At 56.0% G+C, this 18586-nt stretch overlaps 3 protein-coding genes across 5 annotated transcripts; 2 read left to right on the top strand and 1 right to left on the bottom strand.

Moving 5' to 3' along the window:
* The first annotated feature begins 49 nt into the window (after positions 1–49).
* Positions 50–11840, top strand: BTK (Bruton tyrosine kinase). 2 transcript variants are annotated; one of them, XM_015626692.2, is made up of 20 exons: positions 50–966; positions 1885–2097; positions 3836–4017; positions 4181–4279; positions 4517–4585; positions 5100–5181; positions 6560–6688; positions 6787–6854; positions 7394–7575; positions 7873–7935; positions 8171–8225; positions 8547–8629; positions 8730–8857; positions 9003–9077; positions 9406–9577; positions 9844–10060; positions 10313–10377; positions 10838–10956; positions 11064–11221; positions 11315–11840. In XM_015626692.2, exons 3-20 carry the CDS (start codon positions 3877–3879, stop codon positions 11381–11383), a joined length of 1974 nt encoding a protein of 657 aa, XP_015482178.1. In that variant the 5' UTR covers positions 50–966; positions 1885–2097; positions 3836–3876; the 3' UTR covers positions 11384–11840. The 2 variants fall into 2 exon arrangements, with proteins under 2 accessions (XP_015482178.1, XP_015482177.1); XM_015626691.2 differs by lacking the exon at positions 1885–2097.
* Positions 11841–11920: 80 nt separating this feature from the next.
* On the top strand, positions 11921–13307 carry TIMM8A (translocase of inner mitochondrial membrane 8A). The gene is made up of 2 exons (XM_015626872.2): positions 11921–12117; positions 12490–13307. The coding sequence occupies exons 1-2, from the start codon at positions 11995–11997 to the stop codon at positions 12649–12651; spliced, it is 285 nt and encodes a 94-aa protein (XP_015482358.1). The 5' UTR covers positions 11921–11994; the 3' UTR covers positions 12652–13307.
* Positions 13308–14177: 870 nt separating this feature from the next.
* On the bottom strand, positions 14178–18135 carry LOC107204073 (magnesium transporter NIPA2-like). Of its 2 annotated transcripts, none has more exons than XM_015626870.2 (5): positions 17992–18135; positions 17830–17886; positions 16730–16820; positions 16351–16511; positions 14178–15447 (listed from the first exon to the last, which is right to left on the bottom strand). In XM_015626870.2, the coding sequence occupies exons 1-5, from the start codon at positions 18107–18109 to the stop codon at positions 14822–14824; spliced, it is 1053 nt and encodes a 350-aa protein (XP_015482356.1). In that variant the 5' UTR covers positions 18110–18135; the 3' UTR covers positions 14178–14821. The 2 variants fall into 2 exon arrangements, with proteins under 2 accessions (XP_015482356.1, XP_033369918.1); XM_033514027.1 differs by having other exon boundaries at positions 17830–17914; positions 17992–18100.
* Positions 18136–18586: the final 451 nt, after the last annotated feature.

Genomic DNA, 18586 nt, shown 5'->3' with positions numbered 1-18586 from the left:
CTGGGTGTGGGCCTGGGTGTGACCGGGCTCGGGCCTGTGGGATCTGCCCTCTGCAGGTGACGTCCAGGTGTTTCAAAGACAAATTATCTGTCAACAAAGTTGTCTTGGTAAGGTTTAGGGCTTGATAAGTTTCAGCGATCTCAGACCTCTCTGGGAGTTAACAAGGCTTGGGAAGAAGGATTTACCACTGATAGTGTGCACAGAGAATTCAGAATTTAGGAGCACAAGAACAATTGGCAGAACTCTCAAGACAAGGGTGTAACTAGCAAAGCTAACTCAACAACTGTGCTGAATCAGCTCTGAGTGGATAAGAGAGGTTCCAGCATGGGGAGATCACAACACCAACCCACGGACCACCCACCCAAACGAAGAGAAAAACTGAACATGTGGCCTAATTAACATAAGAAGCGAGGGAATCATTTAACACTACAGGTTAGAATGCTAATGAATGATGTCAACTGTAGCCAATGAAGATTAATGTTTTCATTTGCAAAAATGTATAAACAGTGAAAAGTTTTGATAGTCACTCTGCTGGCTTTGTTAATTTGCCACCAAGAGCTCTTTCTGCATAGAACTGTGAATAAACCAAATACCTCAGTTCTGTTTGGGGATCAGCCTCACGTACATGGGGTGAAAGAACCCTTTTTGGGACAACATAAGGATGGTCAGCCAACTCAGCCAACACCTGGCACTGCCCACAGCCCAGGCAGGCTCTGGCCATGGCCTGTGGCCGGTGGCCTGGTGACCCCACGGCAACAGCCCAGCTCTCTGCAGGAGGAAACACAAATGCTGCCTCTGAGTCAGAAAACTAAAAAAGGGGAACCGAAAGGGTGGGGTTGGCCGGCCCCGTCCTTCCTCCCTGCGCACCCTGCCGTCTCTCCTCGTCCCTGCTGCCACAGCCACCCCAACCCTCCGGGGTGGGCACGGCAGGACCCCGGCTGGCCGGAGCGGCGGTGGGAGGGCTCGGTGAGTATGGAGCCCCTGGAGCCATGGCATGGGGCAGCACTGGGCTCTGGGCTCCTGGGCACCGGTGGGGCCTGGCTGATGTGGCTGTGGGACAGCAGGGGGGGCGGGAGCCTCCATGTGGCCTGTGCTGGTGGCCTCACACCTCTGCTGAGCTCCTCGGGGACAGGAGAGCCATGCTGGGCACAGGACACACGGGGCAGGTGAGCCAAGCTGGGAGGGCTCTGCCTTGTCCCACAGCCTAACCAGTTCCAAGCATGTGGCAACTGACTGCGGTCACCTGGCCATGGGGCTGTGGGGCATAGTGGGGGTGCCAGGGGCTGCAGGCTGTGCTGGAGCAGGGAATCACAGTGGTGTGCGGATGCCAGGGACCCAAGGGGTGGCCAAGAGCAGGGGTTGGGGTTCTGCTAGTGAGTGTCTTTGGCCATTCCTCACCTGTGTTTTTTGTGGGCGCTGCTGGGGTGCAGCTCTGGGTTTGCTTACAAGTCTCCCATGCAGGAGCTTTCCCCTTCTATCCCTCCCACCCATCATTTTTGGCACTCTCAGGGTTCAACCTGAAGCATGGGGGCTGTGAAGTTTGTCACTCACACTTTGTCACCCTTTCTATGCTGGGACACAGTGTCCAGTGGCATGAGGCCAGCAGTGTGTGCTGGGCCTGGTGGTCTCAGAGCACGCTGAGCCGAGGTGTGAGCATGGCAGGAAGTCACACCAGCTATGGGACACAGGACCTGCTTCCACCCACCCGTCTGCTGTCACAGCACAGCAGTGGTGGCCGTGGGGGTGAGCCCTGTGGGGCCCCCACCACGCCGAGGACAGGCAGGGACAGAGCCGTGCTGGTGGCAGTGCTGGGGACAGGGAGGCTGAGCTGTGCTGGGGCACAACAGCCCTCTGAGACACTCATTGTCCTTTCCCCTCTGGCAGTTCCATCCAGAGGACACAGTGAGGATATGTCCCACCTGCCTGGCACTGCTGGCCATGACCCCGCTGCTGTGACTCCAGGGAAAGCTCCAGGGACCTGGCACTGCAGTTGGGATGGGCTGGAGCCCAGGGCCCCTCTGCTCAGCTCTGGTGTCTGTGCCAGGGAGCGCAACAGGAGCCCTCCTGCTCTTGGAAATCAGCAGCCACACTTTCTAAGTAGGGAAAATGAGGCACAGGGCTACAGGGTGGTTATGGGATCACCTGGGGCTCATCCACCACCCTGCCAGCAGTCTGGGGGTCGGGGGCACACCAGCCACCTGCAGGGACCCCAGATCCCACTTGCTGAGGCCTCAATCAGCGTGCTCAGGCTGCTGTTTTTTCCAGAAGACAGATGACTAATTTTTTAAGTTGGGGGCTTTTTTTTTTTTACCACCCAAACAAGCTGGAAAAGTCTGAGCCGTAAGAGCCACAAGGAGGGAAGAGGGAAGCCTGGGAGAGGGAATTCTGCTTGTCCCCAGCCTCTCTGGGGGTAGTGGGGCAGGGTCAGTACTGCAGCAGCAGGGGCTGTGCTGGGAGGGTGTGGGCACTGCCAGCAGGTGGGAGAACACCTCTGCTCCTCATCCCCATGCTGGGGCATGCCCTGGAGAGAGGCACAGTGTATGGGACTGGCTCCTGGCATCTTTGTTCCCCACCTGACCCCTGTTGTGAGCGAGCCAATGCCCACCTCCTGTGTGGGGAGAGTGGATGGAATACTCAGCTGGGGAATGGGGGGCTGAACCCCTAACTCTGGCCCACTTCTGAGCCTCCCCCTGAGGAGATGAGCTGTGGGGAGCAGGGGAGAAAAACAGCTTCTCCCAGGTTGCTTTCCAAAGCTGTGCTTATAAGAGGAAAAAAAGGGAACAAGGTGTGGATGAAGGGGAAGCAGAGACTGTAGGTGGTCAGGCAGGGGACCTGGAGCCAGGCTCCAGGGGATCACAGCTCATCGGTGGTTCCACACAGCTCACTCATCAGCTCCCCAGACTGCAGTCAGGTGCTGGTCACAGCCCACAGCTGCAGCCACGTGGCTCTGGGGGCCACCTGGGGGTCACAGTTCCTGAGTACACCTTGACATGCACGGGCTGCTCCAAGGATGGGCCAAGGCAATTTCCAGCCCCTAAAGGCCAGGCAGCAGTGGGATGTAGAGCTCTCGTAAGCCCTTTCCTGCCCTGCCCTGCGCTGGAGAGGCTCAGGGGAGCTTTGCTGATGGCTGGGGGAGGATTTAACCTCTCTGCCTGCTGGCTGGAGGCAGCCCTTCAAGCCTGGCCACTGACAAGTGCTGCTCACAGGGGAGGAAGTGTGGTTGAGCTCCATCCCTGCCCTCCTGCGGGCTCCATGGACACACAGGGGAAGGATGACTCTGGGGCTACTCCGTGCTCTCAGCAGCACTGCACTGTGACTTTTCAGGGTCAGGACCTACCCATGGCTTTTTTAGGGATTGGTCTCCCGTGGCCACCCCTTGCACGCTGCCAAATCAGCACGTCCCCAGCACAAAGTGGCTGCGGTGGGGCAGGAGGAAACAGCCCACACAAGCTCACATGCACAGAGCTGGAGGGGAGGAGCGCCTGCGGGGCGTCAGAGCTGGCTCCGTTCTCTTCTCTGGGGCTCCAGGCTTCCCCCTTTTCCTTCTTTCCCCAGCTCTCTCTGTCCATTTTGCATATCCTGGGGGGCCTCTTCAGCAGGAGTAGGAGCCATCCGGGTGGTGGCTTTGCCTGCAGGCTGGTGAGAGGGGCCAGGAGAGGTCACATCACAAACCAGCCACACTGACCTGCCCTCACACCTCTGCGGCTGGTTGCCCCTGCTGTGGGGGTCCCAACACCCCCTGTCTGCCCTTGGGGCAAGGGGGAGAGTGCACCTGAGCGAGGTCCAGCAGGCTTTGGGCTGAGCAAGCACCGTGTCAGCATTGTCTTGTCCACAGCAACCTGGTGAGTGCAGCACGGGGGAGACCAGGGGGTTGACATGGCCAGTGTCATCCTGGAGAGCATCTTCTTGAAGCGCTCACAGCAGAAAAAGAAAACATCTCCCCTCAACTTCAAGAAGCGCCTGTTCCTGCTGACGGAGAGCAAGCTGTCCTACTACGAGTATGACTTTGAGCGGGGGGTGAGTCTGCAGCCAGAGGGGCTGCGCCATGCCAGTGTCCAGAGGTCACTCACTGTCCCATGCCAGCACGTAGCCCAAGGGTGCTTGGACAGGGAGGGGGGTCAGTTTGAGTCTCTCTGGGTCTCCACGTGGTGACTGTTTGAACCAAGAGTGTCTCTTGCAGCGCCGGGGCAGTAAGAAGGGCTCCGTGGACATTGAGAAGATCACCTGTGTGGAGACAGTGGCACCTGAAAACAACCCTCCCCCTGAGCGACAGGTCCCGGTGAGGAGGGTCCCAGGGTCCCTGCAACTGTGCCCTCACTGGGGGAGTAGGGAGAGTCCCTGGGGTGATGGCAGTGGATGACAGCCCTACTGGGAGTGGGGGGCTCTGTCCATACCATATCAGGTATCCAGCTTGATGCAGAGCAGGAGGATGCCAATAGCTGTGGGCTTGCTCCAGAGGAGATGCCAGCAGCTGAGCAACAGGATGCCAGCATCCATCTCTGCTTCTCTCTTCCAGAGGAAAGGGGAGGATTACAACAACATGGAGCAGATCTCAATCATCGAAAGATTCCCCTACCCCTTCCAGGTGAGTTTTCGCTGCATCCTCTGCTGATCTACTCTGCCTGGCAGCAGGTCCTGAGGGGAGGACCCCACAGGGGCCTGGGATCAAACACGGCATCACTGCCCCAGTGCCAGGTGTCACTCAACTGCTTGGAGACACTCTGCTGCTGTCCACACTGCATGGGGCAGGCAGGTGAGCCTCTTTGAGCCCCGAGCTCTGTTTAAGATGGAAACCTGCTTCAGAGCTCTGTCCTGCCCCTTTCAGTCCCCTGGCTGATGCTGGAGGGATGCTGGCTGCACACTCAGCCCCCAGCCCAGCTGCCTGCCCTGCTGGCACCCAGTGCACCCCCAGCACACCGAAAGTCAGAGAAGGAAGTGGAAAGTCTCGGGGGAGGGGGCTTATTTTTAACCTCTTTGTCACGGTCCCTCGAGCACCATGCGGGGCCAGCAGACACCAGCAGGGCTCAGGGTGGCCAAAAGGTTCGGTTCCCCCCTGGCAGCCAGCCCTGCCCGTGGTACTGAGGTTCGTGGTCCTGCAGGTGGTCTACGATGAAGGGCCCCTCTACATCTTCTCGCCCACAGAGGAGTTGCGCAAGCGCTGGATCCATCAGCTGAAGAGTGGTGAGTTCAGGGATTCTGCAGCTCCTTTGGGAAGCTGTGCCTGACCCACAGTGCCAGGCTCCCAGCAGCTTGCTGGCTCATGGTTACCTATCCCATGCCTGAGGAAGAGCGAGCTGCTCCTGCCCAGGGCAGGTGGGCATTGTTGCCCTGTGCAGCACCATGGCTGAGGCTCCTTGCCCTCTCACAAACCTGCTCCAAAGTGGCTCAAGCAGGCTCAGAAATCATTGAGGGCAAGAGGAAATAGCAATTGTGGCCATACAGCTCTGCTGCCTTGGCATGTGAGGGCTGAGTGCCCAGTGCTTTAGGAAACATGGACAACAAGCCTGCTGGGAACCAGTGAGCATCTCTTCCAAACCACCCGGAGCCTTGCTCAGTGATGCTGGGCTAATACTCAGCTGGGTGGGTGCTCCCTCCTGGAGCTGGGAATGTGTTGCACCAGCACTGTGCCAAGGGGCTCCAACCACCCAAAATCTGCTGGAGCCGCCTGCACATGCCTCCTGGCGCATGTGTGTGTATCTTTCCGTGGCTTTGTGCTGGCAGGGTGGGATTAGCTGCTTGAGTTGACACGGGGAAGTCAGCTCGAGCAAGGCGGAAGAGGGGCAGGCTGATAACGGGGAAGTCGCTTATCTCATAAGAGCCCCAGCAGAGCAGCCAGTCCTCTCCCCACTTCCCTGCTGAGGGAGCAGGGCTGCTCTGGCAGCTCAAGCCAGTGTAGAATCCACAAGGAAGAGAGACAAAATGCTGCCTTTTTGCTGATGAGATGTCCTCCTCTTAGTCCACCAGAGAACAGGCTCTCTGCACCCCATGCAGCTGCTGTGGGCCAGCCTCAGGCTGTTGGCAGTGTTTAGGCACATCCAGTTGTCCCTCTAGCTTGGGGACAAGCATGAGGAAATTGCCTGGCAGGGGAATATTCTCCCTGCAGGGGAAGTCTCTGAGCAAGCACAGTGTGGTGGCAGTGCCCTCCTCTCCCCATGGAAAAGCCAGGCACAGCACTGGCCTCCCACCCCACTTCTGGAAAAAAAAGGGCCCAAAAGAGCTGTCAACCATAGGCCAGAGCAGCCTGGGGGTTATTGGATATTTGGGCTGGCAGGAGGTCCTTCTGTTACTGGCTCCAAGTGTGCTCATGCCCCTTTGCAGAGCTGCTCAAGAGCTTAAATCAGATCTGAGAGCCAAGCCTGGCCCTTCCCTGTGGCACAGGGATTGCATAGCCACAGCACTGAAACAAGAGTGGTAAGCTGAGGGAAACCTGAACATCAGGGCACAAGGAACAGCAGCACAGCTGGGAGGAAATTATTTAATGCAGCTGACCACTTGCATTCAGGGAGCAGAGCACTCTTGCAGCAGGCTGGCTCACACACATCTTCCTCCTCTGCCACAGTGATTCGGTACAACAGCGACCTGGTTCAGAAGTACCACCCCTGCTTCTGGATCGATGGCCAGTACCTGTGCTGCTCCCAGACAGCCAAGAATGCCATGGGCTGCCAGATTCTGGAAAGCAGGAATGGCAGTAAGACACCAGGCACCCTCATCCCCCTGCCCTGGGGGGGCCACCCACAGGCAGGGACCGGGATCTTTTCTCACCCTAGCCTCTCCTCTGTTCTGAAGGTTTAAAAGTCGGGCGGTCACATCGCAAGACAAAGAAGCCGCTTCCCCCAACTCCTGAGGAGGACCAGGTAAAGACCAGCATTAGGGTTTGCTCCAAGGTGCTGGAGAAAAGGTCTACCTGGAGAAAGCAAACATGTTCAATGACTGCTCAGAGGTGTACAGGCCAGGACTCTGCTCTGGGGAGGGATGTCAAGATGGTGACAGTCATGGGGTGACCTAAGGGAAAAGGAGCTTGAAGCAGGGGATGGAGCCCAAAGGCCAATAGCAAAGTCAAATGATCTCAACCCTAAGGCTTCCCAGGACAGCTGAGAGAGACCTTTTGGCTTAACCTGTGACTCGTCCAGTCTACATCAGTTGATGTAGGACTCATTGGTTAAGCCAAAAGGTAAAGAGAAAACACTTACCTTTTGTGGAGACGGGGAAAAATGTTTTGATAAAAAGTCCAGGGAGACAAAATTGGTGTTCTGGTAGAGATACATGTGGGAGCTGAGACAAACACTGTGCTGACCTTGCCTGAGACCTCTGCCCTGCCAGGCTTGGGAAGGGTCTCACGTGGTGTGTGTGCAAGCCTGACCATGTCCCACGCTCTCCCTCTCCCTGTGGGAAGATGGTGATGAAGCCTGTGCCTCCCAAGCCAGCCCCCAGCACAGCAGGGGAGATGAAGAAGGTGGTGGCCCTCTACAACTACGAGCCGATGAACGCGCAGGACCTGCAGCTGCAGAAGGGCGAGGAGTACTTCATCCTGGAGGAGAGCCACCTGCCCTGGTGGAAAGCCCTTGACAAGAATGGGTGAGAGCTCCCACTGCCCATGGCCATGGCTCTGCAGCACTGCCCTGCCCTGGTGCTCAGGCACTGGTGGGCAAACACACCCCTCTGGCACCCCAAGGGTGAGGACAGGCTGCCTGCCCACTTGCAGGCTGCCCTGGGGAGGAGGGGGAGGAGGCTGAAGCCATCTGGGGTGTCAGTCCTCCCCAGATGGGTTTGCACCAGGTTTTGAACCCACTTCTACTCAGCCTCCTGAGACGAGGATATCCTTTCCCCTTGGCCTCCTCCATCAGAGCATGACCAGCCCCTTTTCTCCTGCAGGAGGGAAGGATACATCCCCAGCAACTACGTCACTGAAACCAGAAATTCCCTGGAGATCTTTGAGTAAGAGAGGGCAAAGGGACCTGGCGAGTTGCACTTGGTTGGAGACATTTTCCATCTGGTTGTTACCCTGCACAGCCCATGAGCCCAGCCTGGCTGGGTCATTCTCCCTCTTCCACCTTCTCTGACAGCCTCCAGCCCCTAGCAGCCATCCCTGCCCTGCTCTCTGCACCACCTGGCTGGGCCAGGGTCAGACTGGGCTGTGGAGATCTCCCTGATGGCTGTGTCCCTGTTCCAGGTGGTACTCAAAGAATATCACTCGGAGCCAGGCAGAACAACTGCTGAAACAGGAGGTAAGTGTTGCCTCCCAAGGCTGGATCTGGTCTACACACCAGCCCTCCATGGGCTGTTCTCACATTATGTCCAGCATGGCACCAACCCTGGTTTTTCTGGGAGAGGAGTGTTTCCCCAACAGCCTCAGGAACCTTCCCTATCCCAATGTCACCTCCTTCAGGCAGCCAGTTCAAGAGGTTGCCTCCTATGCAGGGATTGGAAGTAGGACACACTGCATCCTCTCCAGCCATGCTGTGATCTTCACTCACTTTAAGTTTTGCCTGTTACAGTCACACATAGTCCCCACAACCACCTAGTGCCCTTTCCCCTTTCTGTTTTAGGGTAAGGAAGGGGGCTTCATTGTCCGAGATTCCACCAGCAAGACGGGGAAATACACTGTCTCTGTCTATGCCAAGTCCTCTGCGTAAGTGGCTCTAAGAACAGCTTCTTTCTCCCTCAGACAGGTACCCCTCACCCCCTGCCTTTCTTCCCCATGGCACTGACCTCAAGTTCTCCGTCTCCAGGGACCCCCAAGGCACGATCCGCCACTATGTCGTCTGCTGCACCCCCCAGAATCAGTATTACCTGGCAGAAAAACACCTGTTCAACAGCATCCCAGAGCTTATCACCTACCACCAGCACAACTCTGCAGGTCAGTGTTCTGGAGCCAGTGTGGAGCCAGCAGTGTTTTCACTGGCACTACAGTATCCCCACCTTCCTGTGCTGAAGGCAGGAGCTGTGTTCCCTGCTGGAATGTGCAGGTAAGCCTAGAGTGGCAATCTGCTGCTGTGTTTCAGGGCTCATATCCAGACTGAAGTACCCTGTGTCTCAGCACAAGAAGAGTGCTCCTTCCACAGCTGGCCTTGGCTATGGTAAGCCAGTCTGGGCCACCTCACAGTTGCCTGGTTGCAGGTTTGTTCCTGCTGGCAGCAACTTTCCCAGGCTGGGATCCTGGCTGTCCCATGGCTCATAGCCTTCCCAGGAACCATTTCCCAACTGCCCTCTGGTGACAGTATTGACCAAAGACTCCACAAGATACCTTGCTCCCATTCCCTAGAGCAGCAGGTCTCTGATTCTGTGGATGAATTTTCAGGCAGAAAATGCTTGTGAGCTTTTCTTGGCCTTGCTACACCAGATGACTGTGAGCACCATGCAGGGAGGCAACCTGCACCCACATGACACTCACACTCTCTGTCCTAGGGTCGTGGGAGATCGACCCCAAGGATCTGACCTTCCTGAAGGAACTCGGGACGGGGCAGTTTGGCGTGGTGAAGTACGGGAAATGGAGAGGCCAATACAATGTTGCCATCAAGATGATCAGGGAGGGCTCCATGTCAGAGGACGAGTTTATTGATGAGGCCAAAGTCATGATGTAAGTGGTGAGCACTGTGCAGGTCAGTGCTAGATGCTCCTTGCCACAATGGCTGCACTCCTGGGAGGTGTGGAGGGACAGTCTTGGGCAATCCTATATTCTGCAAAATGCATCCAAAATCCCACTAATTTTGTTGCTGATTCCTTGGTTTTCTACTGTCAGCTGGGCCAGAAGCACCTTCTCTTCCCAAACTCTCCTTATTCACAGGTACTTCCTTTGCTGCCTGGCTTTCTAGATGCTCAGAATTGCCTTTGTCCCCAACACAGGAACCTGTCTCACGAGAAGCTGGTGCAGCTCTACGGGGTCTGCACTAAGCAGCGTCCCATCTTCATCATCACTGAGTACATGGCCAATGGCTGCCTCCTGAACTTCCTGAGGGAAACACGGCAGCGGTTCCAGCCTGCTGAGCTGCTGGAGATGTGCAAAGATGTCTGTGAAGCTATGGAGTACCTGGAATCCAAGCAGTTCCTGCACAGAGACCTGGTAGGGCTGTGGCTGCTTTCTTCAGGCAAAATCCCACTGGGGAAGTCACCCCTACACAGATAAATATGATGCTTGGAGGCCTCGGTTGCTCTCTGCTGAGGACTTTCTAGCTTGCCCCAGTCCAGGTGTACTTGCAGGACAAAGTGAGGTCAAGTGTTCACTGGGTGGGGATGAGATGAAATTCACCTGCTGCAGGGGGATGGGAGAGGTAAGAGCAGGTAGAAGTAACTGCCTCCACCTCTCTATTCACAGGCTGCTCGAAACTGTTTGGTGAATGACCAAGGAATTGTGAAAGTGTCAGATTTTGGTCTTTCCAGGTCTGGTAAATGTGTCTGTGTCACTTTGCTGTGTCTGTCTCAGTAATCCATCTCCTCCTGCCATCAATTCTATACTTTAGTCTTTGCCCCTACCACCCTCCAGCTCTGCTTTCCCATTGTCTTCCCATTTCATCTGCGTGGCTTAAACTTCTCCTTCTCCACTTTCCACCATCCCTTTCTTACTTCCCCTGCTCCCTTTTCCCCCCTCTCTTTGCATCTTGTTTCCCCTACCTCCAGTCTCCTGGCTGCAGCCTTCTCTCCACGTCCCCCTTTTGCTGTGCTTCCATGTCAGCCAATCTCTTCTGCAATCCTGACTAACACACACTTAGTGCTGAAACCCATGCAGAGCTGCAGCCTCTGATCATTCTGAGTTGCCCATTCCTTTTGGGCTTGGTCAGTTGTGTGGAGGAGCAAAACGTGAAGTCCAAGTGAGGCACCCTGACCCATTTTCCTGCTGCAGGTACGTGCTAGATGATGAGTACACAAGCTCCATGGGGTCCAAGTTTCCAGTGCGGTGGTCTCCTCCTGAAGTGCTGCTGTACAGCAAGTTCAGCAGCAAGTCTGACGTCTGGTCCTTTGGTAAGAGCACAGCATTGATGATTTGGAGGTTGGGAACTGCTCTGCCAACCAGGTGCAGGCACAGGTGCTCCCATGCCATGAGCTCTCCCTGCTGTTCCCCTCAACAGGCGTCCTGATGTGGGAGGTTTACTCCCTGGGAAAGATGCCTTACGAGAGGTTTAATAACAGCGAGACAACCGAGCACGTCATCCAAGGCCTGCGCCTGTACCGGCCACAGGCGGCTTCAGAGCGGGTCTATGCCATCATGTACAGCTGCTGGCATGAGGTGAGTGGCTTTCACCCCCGGTGACACCTCCAGCCACCCTGGTGTAGCTGGGGCAGACACGGGCTCCAGCCAGGCTCCCCTCTCACCCCACAGAAGCCTGAGGAGCGCCCCACCTTCAGTGCGCTGCTGGGCAGCATCCTGGACATCGCCGACGAGGAGTGATGACCATGGGTCCTGCCTGCTGACCCCTGCCCAGCGCTGCCACTGCCCAGCAGGACAGACCCACACACGGCTGGTACCGTGGCACGGTTGTCACAGACACGGCACGGGCGTGCAGAAGCCTGGGGGACCCCCACGGCCATGCCCACAGCTCTATCACAGGCTCAGAGCTTCATCACATCCCCGGAACTCCATCACCGCTCTGGAGAGCCATCACATGCTCAGAGCTCCATCACATGCTCAGAGCTCTATCACATACTCGGAGCTCTATCACATACTCAGAGCTCCATCACATACCCGGAGCTCCATCACATACTCAGAACTCTATCACATCCCCGGAACTCCATCACACCCTAGACCTCCATCACATCCCCGGTGCCCTCCATCACAGCCCGTGGCCCCACCGCTCCGGGGGGGTCCCGCTCCGGTGCGTTCCCGGGCAATAAACCATTCCACGGCCTCCCGGCTGCGGCCGCTCCGCCCCGCCGGCAGGGGGCCCGGGCGGGCGGGCGCGCAGGCGCGGCGCGGGCGGAAGGGGCGGGCGCGGCACCGGCGGCACGTGAAGGTCGCGGCGCGGCGGCACCGGGAGGGACCGGGGGGACACCGGCAGCGCCATGGACGCGCCGTCCGCCGCCGGGCTGGGCGGGGCCGACCCCCAGCTCCAGCGCTTCATCGAGGTGGAGACGCAGAAGCAGCGCTTCCAGCAGCTGGTGCACCAGATGACTGAGCTCTGCTGGGTACGGGCGGCGGGCAGGGCCGCCGGCTCCGGTGACCCGGTCGCGATGGTGGGGCGAGGCGGGCTGGGAGGCCGCGCAGACCTTTGTCCCCGGGGGGAGGAGGCTGATGGGGACAAAATGGAGCCGCCGTGGGAGCAGCCCCAGCTCCGGTGAGCACAGGGCGGGAGGGGACGGCTCTCCGGGCACGGCGGGGCGGGAGAGCCACGCGTGGGGACGGGTCGGATGATGCGCCCGAGGGTCCCGAGAGGATCGGGATCCCCAGGTGGGGGGAAGCGTGTCCGAGGGCTGGAGATGCCCAGAGGCAGGGCCCGGTGCGGGTGGGAGGGTCGGGCTGCGGTGCTCCCGGGACCAACGGGACCCCGCTGTGTGCAGGAGAAGTGCATGGACAAGCCGGGCCCCAAGCTGGACAGCCGGGCTGAGACGTGCTTCGTGAACTGCGTGGAGCGCTTCATCGACACGAGCCAGTTCATCCTGAACCGGCTGGAGCAGACGCAGAAGTCCAAGTCGGCCTTCTCGGAGAGCCTGTCCGACTGAGCCGGACCCAGCCCCGCCAGGCCAGGCCCTCGCCCATGCCCACTCCTGGTCACTCCGCTGCCCGAAGGAGGCAGGATCAGCTCGGGGGGCGGGTTAGGATTTAATTAAATGCCAGTCTCGGGGAAGTTGCAGCCAGATGAGAGCCCACAACAGACACAAGGACGCTCCACGTCGGGGTGATGTGCTGCTCCCGGCCCCGCGGGCCAGCGGCCGCCTTTGTGCCAGGACCGCGGTGCCATGCAGGGAGCATTTGGAATGTGCCCCCTGGGCTGAGCAGAGGGGTGCTGATGCTCATTTCACGGATGCTCCCAGCGCTGATGGGAAGCTCGGCTCTGGGTGAGGCCAGCCCACGGTCGCTGCCTTAAACAGTGCTGCACAAACCAGCCCTCCTGGGCACATCCTCACCTGCCCCCGGGCACCATCGCTGCGCTGCGCAGGCTGGGACAGGCACCCTGAGCAAGAAGAGCATGTTGGGAACAGTGATCATCCCAGGCAGTGCCACTGCTGGAAAATACTTCCAGGCTTCCATAGGTAAATCATTCATATGACCAAGTGACCAATTTTCACACTGCAGCACAACTCTGTCGATGCTGACTTGCTCCATTAACTGCTTTCCCTGGGTAAATGTAATAAATAATAACTGGGTCAATTTTTAATATGAGGTTCTCCTTTTTTTCAGATATATCACTGCTGAGAATGGAAAATCTGGCCTTCTTGTCACTCCCCCTTCTTCCCAGTGACATTATTTATGGCAAAATTAGTAGGAAGGGGGCATAACTGTCTTTTGGCTAGCAGGCCTTTTCTGAATTTTGATTCGTTGCTCAATTAATTTGATCTCATGAATCAAATTTGTTTCTGGGAGAGGCTGTGGCCTTTCCTCTTCTTCCCCAAAAGGTTAACAGTTCCTGCTGTCCTGGAGAGTCATTTCTTTAGAGACTAAATGTGGGGAATAGCTAACCAGCTGCTTTATAACCTGGTGCTCCTTCACCTGTGGAGGTCACTGGTGGGAGGCCTGTGGGTGTGTCTTCTGCCCCCAGGACACAAAGAGGAGCTTCAAACTGGAAAAACAACCAACTACTGATCATCTCTCTGGGAAGGCAGCAGCATTTCAGCAGTGCTCATATGCTGCAGGGCTCTGGGAAGCCTGGAATGACACTGACAGTGGAGCTCTACACAGGAGCCTGGTAAAGCAGTTCTGCACACTGACCCACTGCAGGGCTGCTGGACAGAGCGTGTGAGCTCCTAATGTGGGTGGCTTTGTAGCCAGCAGCCTTCCTGGGAAAAAGCTCAGGATGTTCAGCAGCTATGCAGATGTAAACCTGTGTCAGTGAGGACACAGCTGTCTAGTTATCGGTCAGAAACTTACCTCAATAGCTAAGGACTAGGTTCCCAGAGCAGGCAATTCCCTCTCTTCTCCTAACTGGAGTTTCTCTGGAGCACTGACAGAATTCTTCCTACCCTTGTGATCCTCCATGCCTTCCAGTGTTCACCCAGCTCTTGGTATAAATGTATCACTTAGCACTTGGTAACTGAACAGATCAGTTTTTAATAGAATACAGGAAGCTTCATCAACCTGCACAGCAGACGTTGCATGAAGAGTTTGGTCCCTCTGTAAGAGCCACAGCAGCATGTGGCAGCACCACTGAAGTTTCCCAGTTTGGGCTGTATTCTGTTTTTGGATGTGAATCTGTAAATAAATTCTAGCAGAGTGAGCAAAACCAAGTACTTGACAGAGGAATTTTTGCATTAATACTCTGTATGTCACCTTTAAAGCCAGACATCCATCTTCTCTCCACATAACCTCAGCACCATGTTAAATCATTTTGTAACTGTTAATTCTGGTTTTAAAAAAGTGTGATACTCCCCAGATGTGTGACCTGCCATGGAGTCAGGGTTAGCACTGTGTTAGTGCTGCAGGCCTCTATTTGCACAGCCTGAGGCCTGGTAAGGGCAGATCAGTTCTTCACATAAAAGAACAGTGGAGAAGCACAGGATGCCAGGAACTGGGCAGTTCCCAAGGCTCCTGTCTGCAGCCACAGGAGGCTGCTGGCCCTGTCAGCCTCCTGTCAGTGGGGTGGTACCTGGGGCACGCAGAAGGTAGCTCACAGCTCCTGCAGCAGCATGTTCAGCCTTGGCAGTGGGAGCAGTTCAGATGCTTCCTCACCTGCTTTCACTTCTCCTCCTCCTCCTCCTCCTCTGCACTCTGAGAGCCCTTGTCCTGCGAGGGCAGCAGAGGCTGGTGCTGACAGGACTGATGTCTGTCTGCACTGCTCCAGGACGGGTGTGGGTCTGCTCTGCCTGGCTGCAGGAACAGGGGCAGGAGGTTGGGGGTGAAGGGCATGTCCCTGAAGGCGTGCAGGAGGAAGATGCCGGACACGATGGTGAGGAAGCCACTGATGGAGCCGATGATGTTGTCCAGCACCATGTGCTGCCACTCCTTGAAGAGGATGGCTGAGCACATCATGACTGCTGTGGTGAACAGCACGTAGTATATGGGTGTGACCACTGAGGTGTTGAAAATGTCCAGGGCTTTGTTCAGGTAGTTGATCTGGATGCTGATGCAGATCACCAGGCACACCAGGAGCACCCAGCCCAGGGGTTCCTTCAGGACTGGCTTCCCAGAGAACAATTCCTTCAGGGCGATCCCCAGGCCTTTGACGCAGGATACGGACAGTGAGCCAATGGCAGAGCAGACCAGAACATAAACCAGGACATTGCTCTGTCCGTAACGGGGCCCAGCCACAAAGATGAGCAGAAGGGAGCTCACCAGGACACACAGAGCAAATACAATGAATCCTTGGGGAAAGAAAAATTCAAGAACTCCCATCAGAACACAGCAGCACCAGTGACATGATGAAGAGCAAGTAGAGATGGAGGACAGGCAGGTAACTGCCCCATCAGCCTTTCTGGCCTCCATCTGAAAGGAACAGAGCTGGAAAGCCTGAGCAAAGCTGCAGAGACAACAGCTCATGCCAGGGTCATCACAAGGCAGGCTGTTGGGGATACAGTCTGCTGGGAGAGGCAGGGACACAGCCAGGCTCCAGAGCACTAACAGAGCTGGGGGGCTTTTGACCAGTCCAGCAGGAGGCCCAGGAAGATGACAGAAGGCTTGGGAAGCCATGGCTGGACTCTGCAGACTGGTGGGGCCACATCACAGGAGTGCCCTGCCAGTGCTCCCCACAAACAGCAGCAACATCTACCTGTTACTCTGCTTTTCTCTTCTTACACTTCCTTCCTCCATCTCCTTTGGCTTATTCTGCCATTTGTGCTATTTCCTACATCATATCCTTGTGACTTGATTCATCTTCTAACATAAATACCAGGACTACAATTGATCTCGGGCATAACTCCTTGAATTCTTTTGTCTTCAATTCTTCTGCCTGAATTTCCTCTTCTGTCTTCTCTCAGCCACACCACTGTCACCCTTATGTACAGGAATTCCCTCTACAATTCCTGGTACTGCCACAGGCCAATCCCTTCTGCTGACAGCTGCACCTCATTTCCACACTTTTTGGATTATACCTCACAGACAGTAAAAAAAACAGCCCACTTGGTAACTATTAATGATTCCAGTGGTGTGTGGAGAACAAGAAACAGCTCAATTACCATTTAGTTCAGTCCTTTCCAATCTATCCAAGTTCTATCCCACCTTCTACTGTCATTAGCCTGAAGTAAATAGGAATCCTTTTATTTTAGTACCTGGATCTTTCAGCTTCTCTGCCATTGACTCCAGGCTGGAAACCTCTTCTTCCTGTGGAGCATGTATCACCATCACAGTGGAGCCCAGGATGCTCAGGATACAGCCAATCTTCCCATGAACATTCAGCTGCTCATTCAGGAAGATGGAAGACAGAACTGCACTAAAAAGCCAACAAACAAAACCCAAACAAACAAACAAAAACAACAAACAAAAAACCCGTCAAAACTGCAATTAAAAATCAATTTTTAAATCAAAACAAATTTAAAATCAAATCATCAATTAGGACAAGAAATGGATACCTAAGGGAAGAGAGGAGAGCAACTGCTTTCATCACTAAGGGCTGGCAGGTGAAGTGAGGCTGTTTCTCAAGCTGCTTACCTGACAAGGACACTCAGAGCACCCAGTGGAGTTACCAGTGTTGCAGGGGCAAAGGCATAGGCAGCAAAATTTGCAGCTTCTCCAACTCCCACTGCAAGAGAAACTCCTGTGAGCATCAAAGTGGGAGCAATTCACCATAGTACAAGTTTGAGTGTAGTCAGAAAAGCCTCAGTTTCCTCCTGAGCATCCTGTTTCTCTGAGGTATATTGAGCAACCAGGGAAGAACAGCACCAGCAAGAACCAGCAGAAGCCCCACAGGTTGTGTTGGGAAGAGAAGGCTCAGTGTTCTGCACAGTGATCCTTAGTCACATGTGCCTCTGCAGTAAGCAGCAAACACAGGAAAATATTTTTGTAATTTCCACAAAGCTGAAAGACATCTGTTCCTTAGTCTGGAACAGCTTTTGCAGCTTTTTTAAGGGTAAATCAGTTATAGTTGGTTCTTAACATTGAAAATGTAAAGTAAAGCTGCTGAAATTGCTGTACACGGTACTGGATGTGCCATTATCACTACATCCTCAGGGCAGAGCACTTCAGAAGCACTTAACCCAACCCAGCTAAACCAGCTCTTCAGCTCCTGCTTAGCAGAGAAACCTGGTAATGCACAAGACTTAATTTAGTTATAATTAAATCAACATCATCATCAGAAACTTGGATAAAACTCAAGCAGTCAAACAAAAATGGTAATAACAAAACATGAAAGCGACTGGAAACAACCACACTCTAAAGAGGAAAGGCTCTGGAGTGACCTAGTTGTGGCCTTCCAGAATGTGAAGGGAGCCTGCAGGAAAGAGGGAGAGACTTTTTACAAGGGCATGTAGTGACAGGACAAGAGGGAATGGGTTGAAACTGAAAGTGAGTAGGTTTAGATAAGATACCAGGAAGAAATTCTTCCCTGTGAGTGTGGAGAACTGTAACGGGCTGCCCAATCCCTGGAAGTGTTCAAGGCCAGGTTGGACGAGGCTTGGAGCAACTTGGTCTAGAGTAAGGTGTTCCTATGGGAGGGGGTTGGGACGAGATGATATTTAAGGTCTCCACCAACGCAAACCAGTCCGTGATCCCATGATAAGCGTGCCTTACCACAGTGTGAGCGCGGTACTTACTGCACAGCAGCCCTGCCCACCAAAGCCACTCTCGCAGGTACGCGTGCCCTCCTTGCCCTGAGTGCGGAGGAAACAAACGAGACACCTGAGATGAAGCCAAACACAATCCTGGTCACGATTCTCGGGGGAGCCAGCGGGAGCAGCCGCCGGGAGCGGCCGTACCTGCCCTGGCGCGGCCGCACAGCCGGAGCAGCCCCTTCTTCTTCAGGACGAAGCTGCCACCGATGAAGGCGCTGGAGGCCAGGGCCAGCCCCAGCCCAGCGCCGAACCCGGCCCCCATGGGCACCGGCACCTCGCCGGCGGAGCGGGGACGGAACGGGAAGGAACGGGGACGAAGCGGGGCTGGAACGGGGAGGGAGCGGGGCTGGAACGGGAAAGGAGCGGGGCTGGAACGGGGACGGAGCGGGGCTGGAACGGGGACGGAGCGGGGCTGGAACGGGGACGGAGCGGGGCTGGAACGGGGAAGGAGCGGAGCTGGAACGGGGACGGAGCGGGGCTGGAGCGGGAAAGGAACGGGGCTGGAGCGGGAAAGGAGCGGGGCTGGAACGGGGACGGAGCGGGGCTGGAACGGGGATGGAGCGGAGCTGGAACGGGGACGAAGCGGGGCTGGAACGGGGAAGGAGCGGGAAGGAACGGGGAAGGAGCGGGGCTGGAGCGGAGACGGAGCGGGGCTGGAACGGGGACGGAGCGGGGCTGGAACGGGGACGGAGCGGGGCTGGAACGGGGACGGAGCGGGGCTGGAACGGGGACGGAGCGG

This window comes from Parus major, chromosome 4A (assembly GCF_001522545.3).
Source record: "Parus major isolate Abel chromosome 4A, Parus_major1.1, whole genome shotgun sequence".
In the NCBI taxonomy this organism is placed as follows: domain Eukaryota; kingdom Metazoa; phylum Chordata; class Aves; order Passeriformes; family Paridae; genus Parus; species Parus major.
Note: the sequence above shows the minus strand (reverse complement) of the source record. Positions and strands in the feature narration are given on the sequence as shown.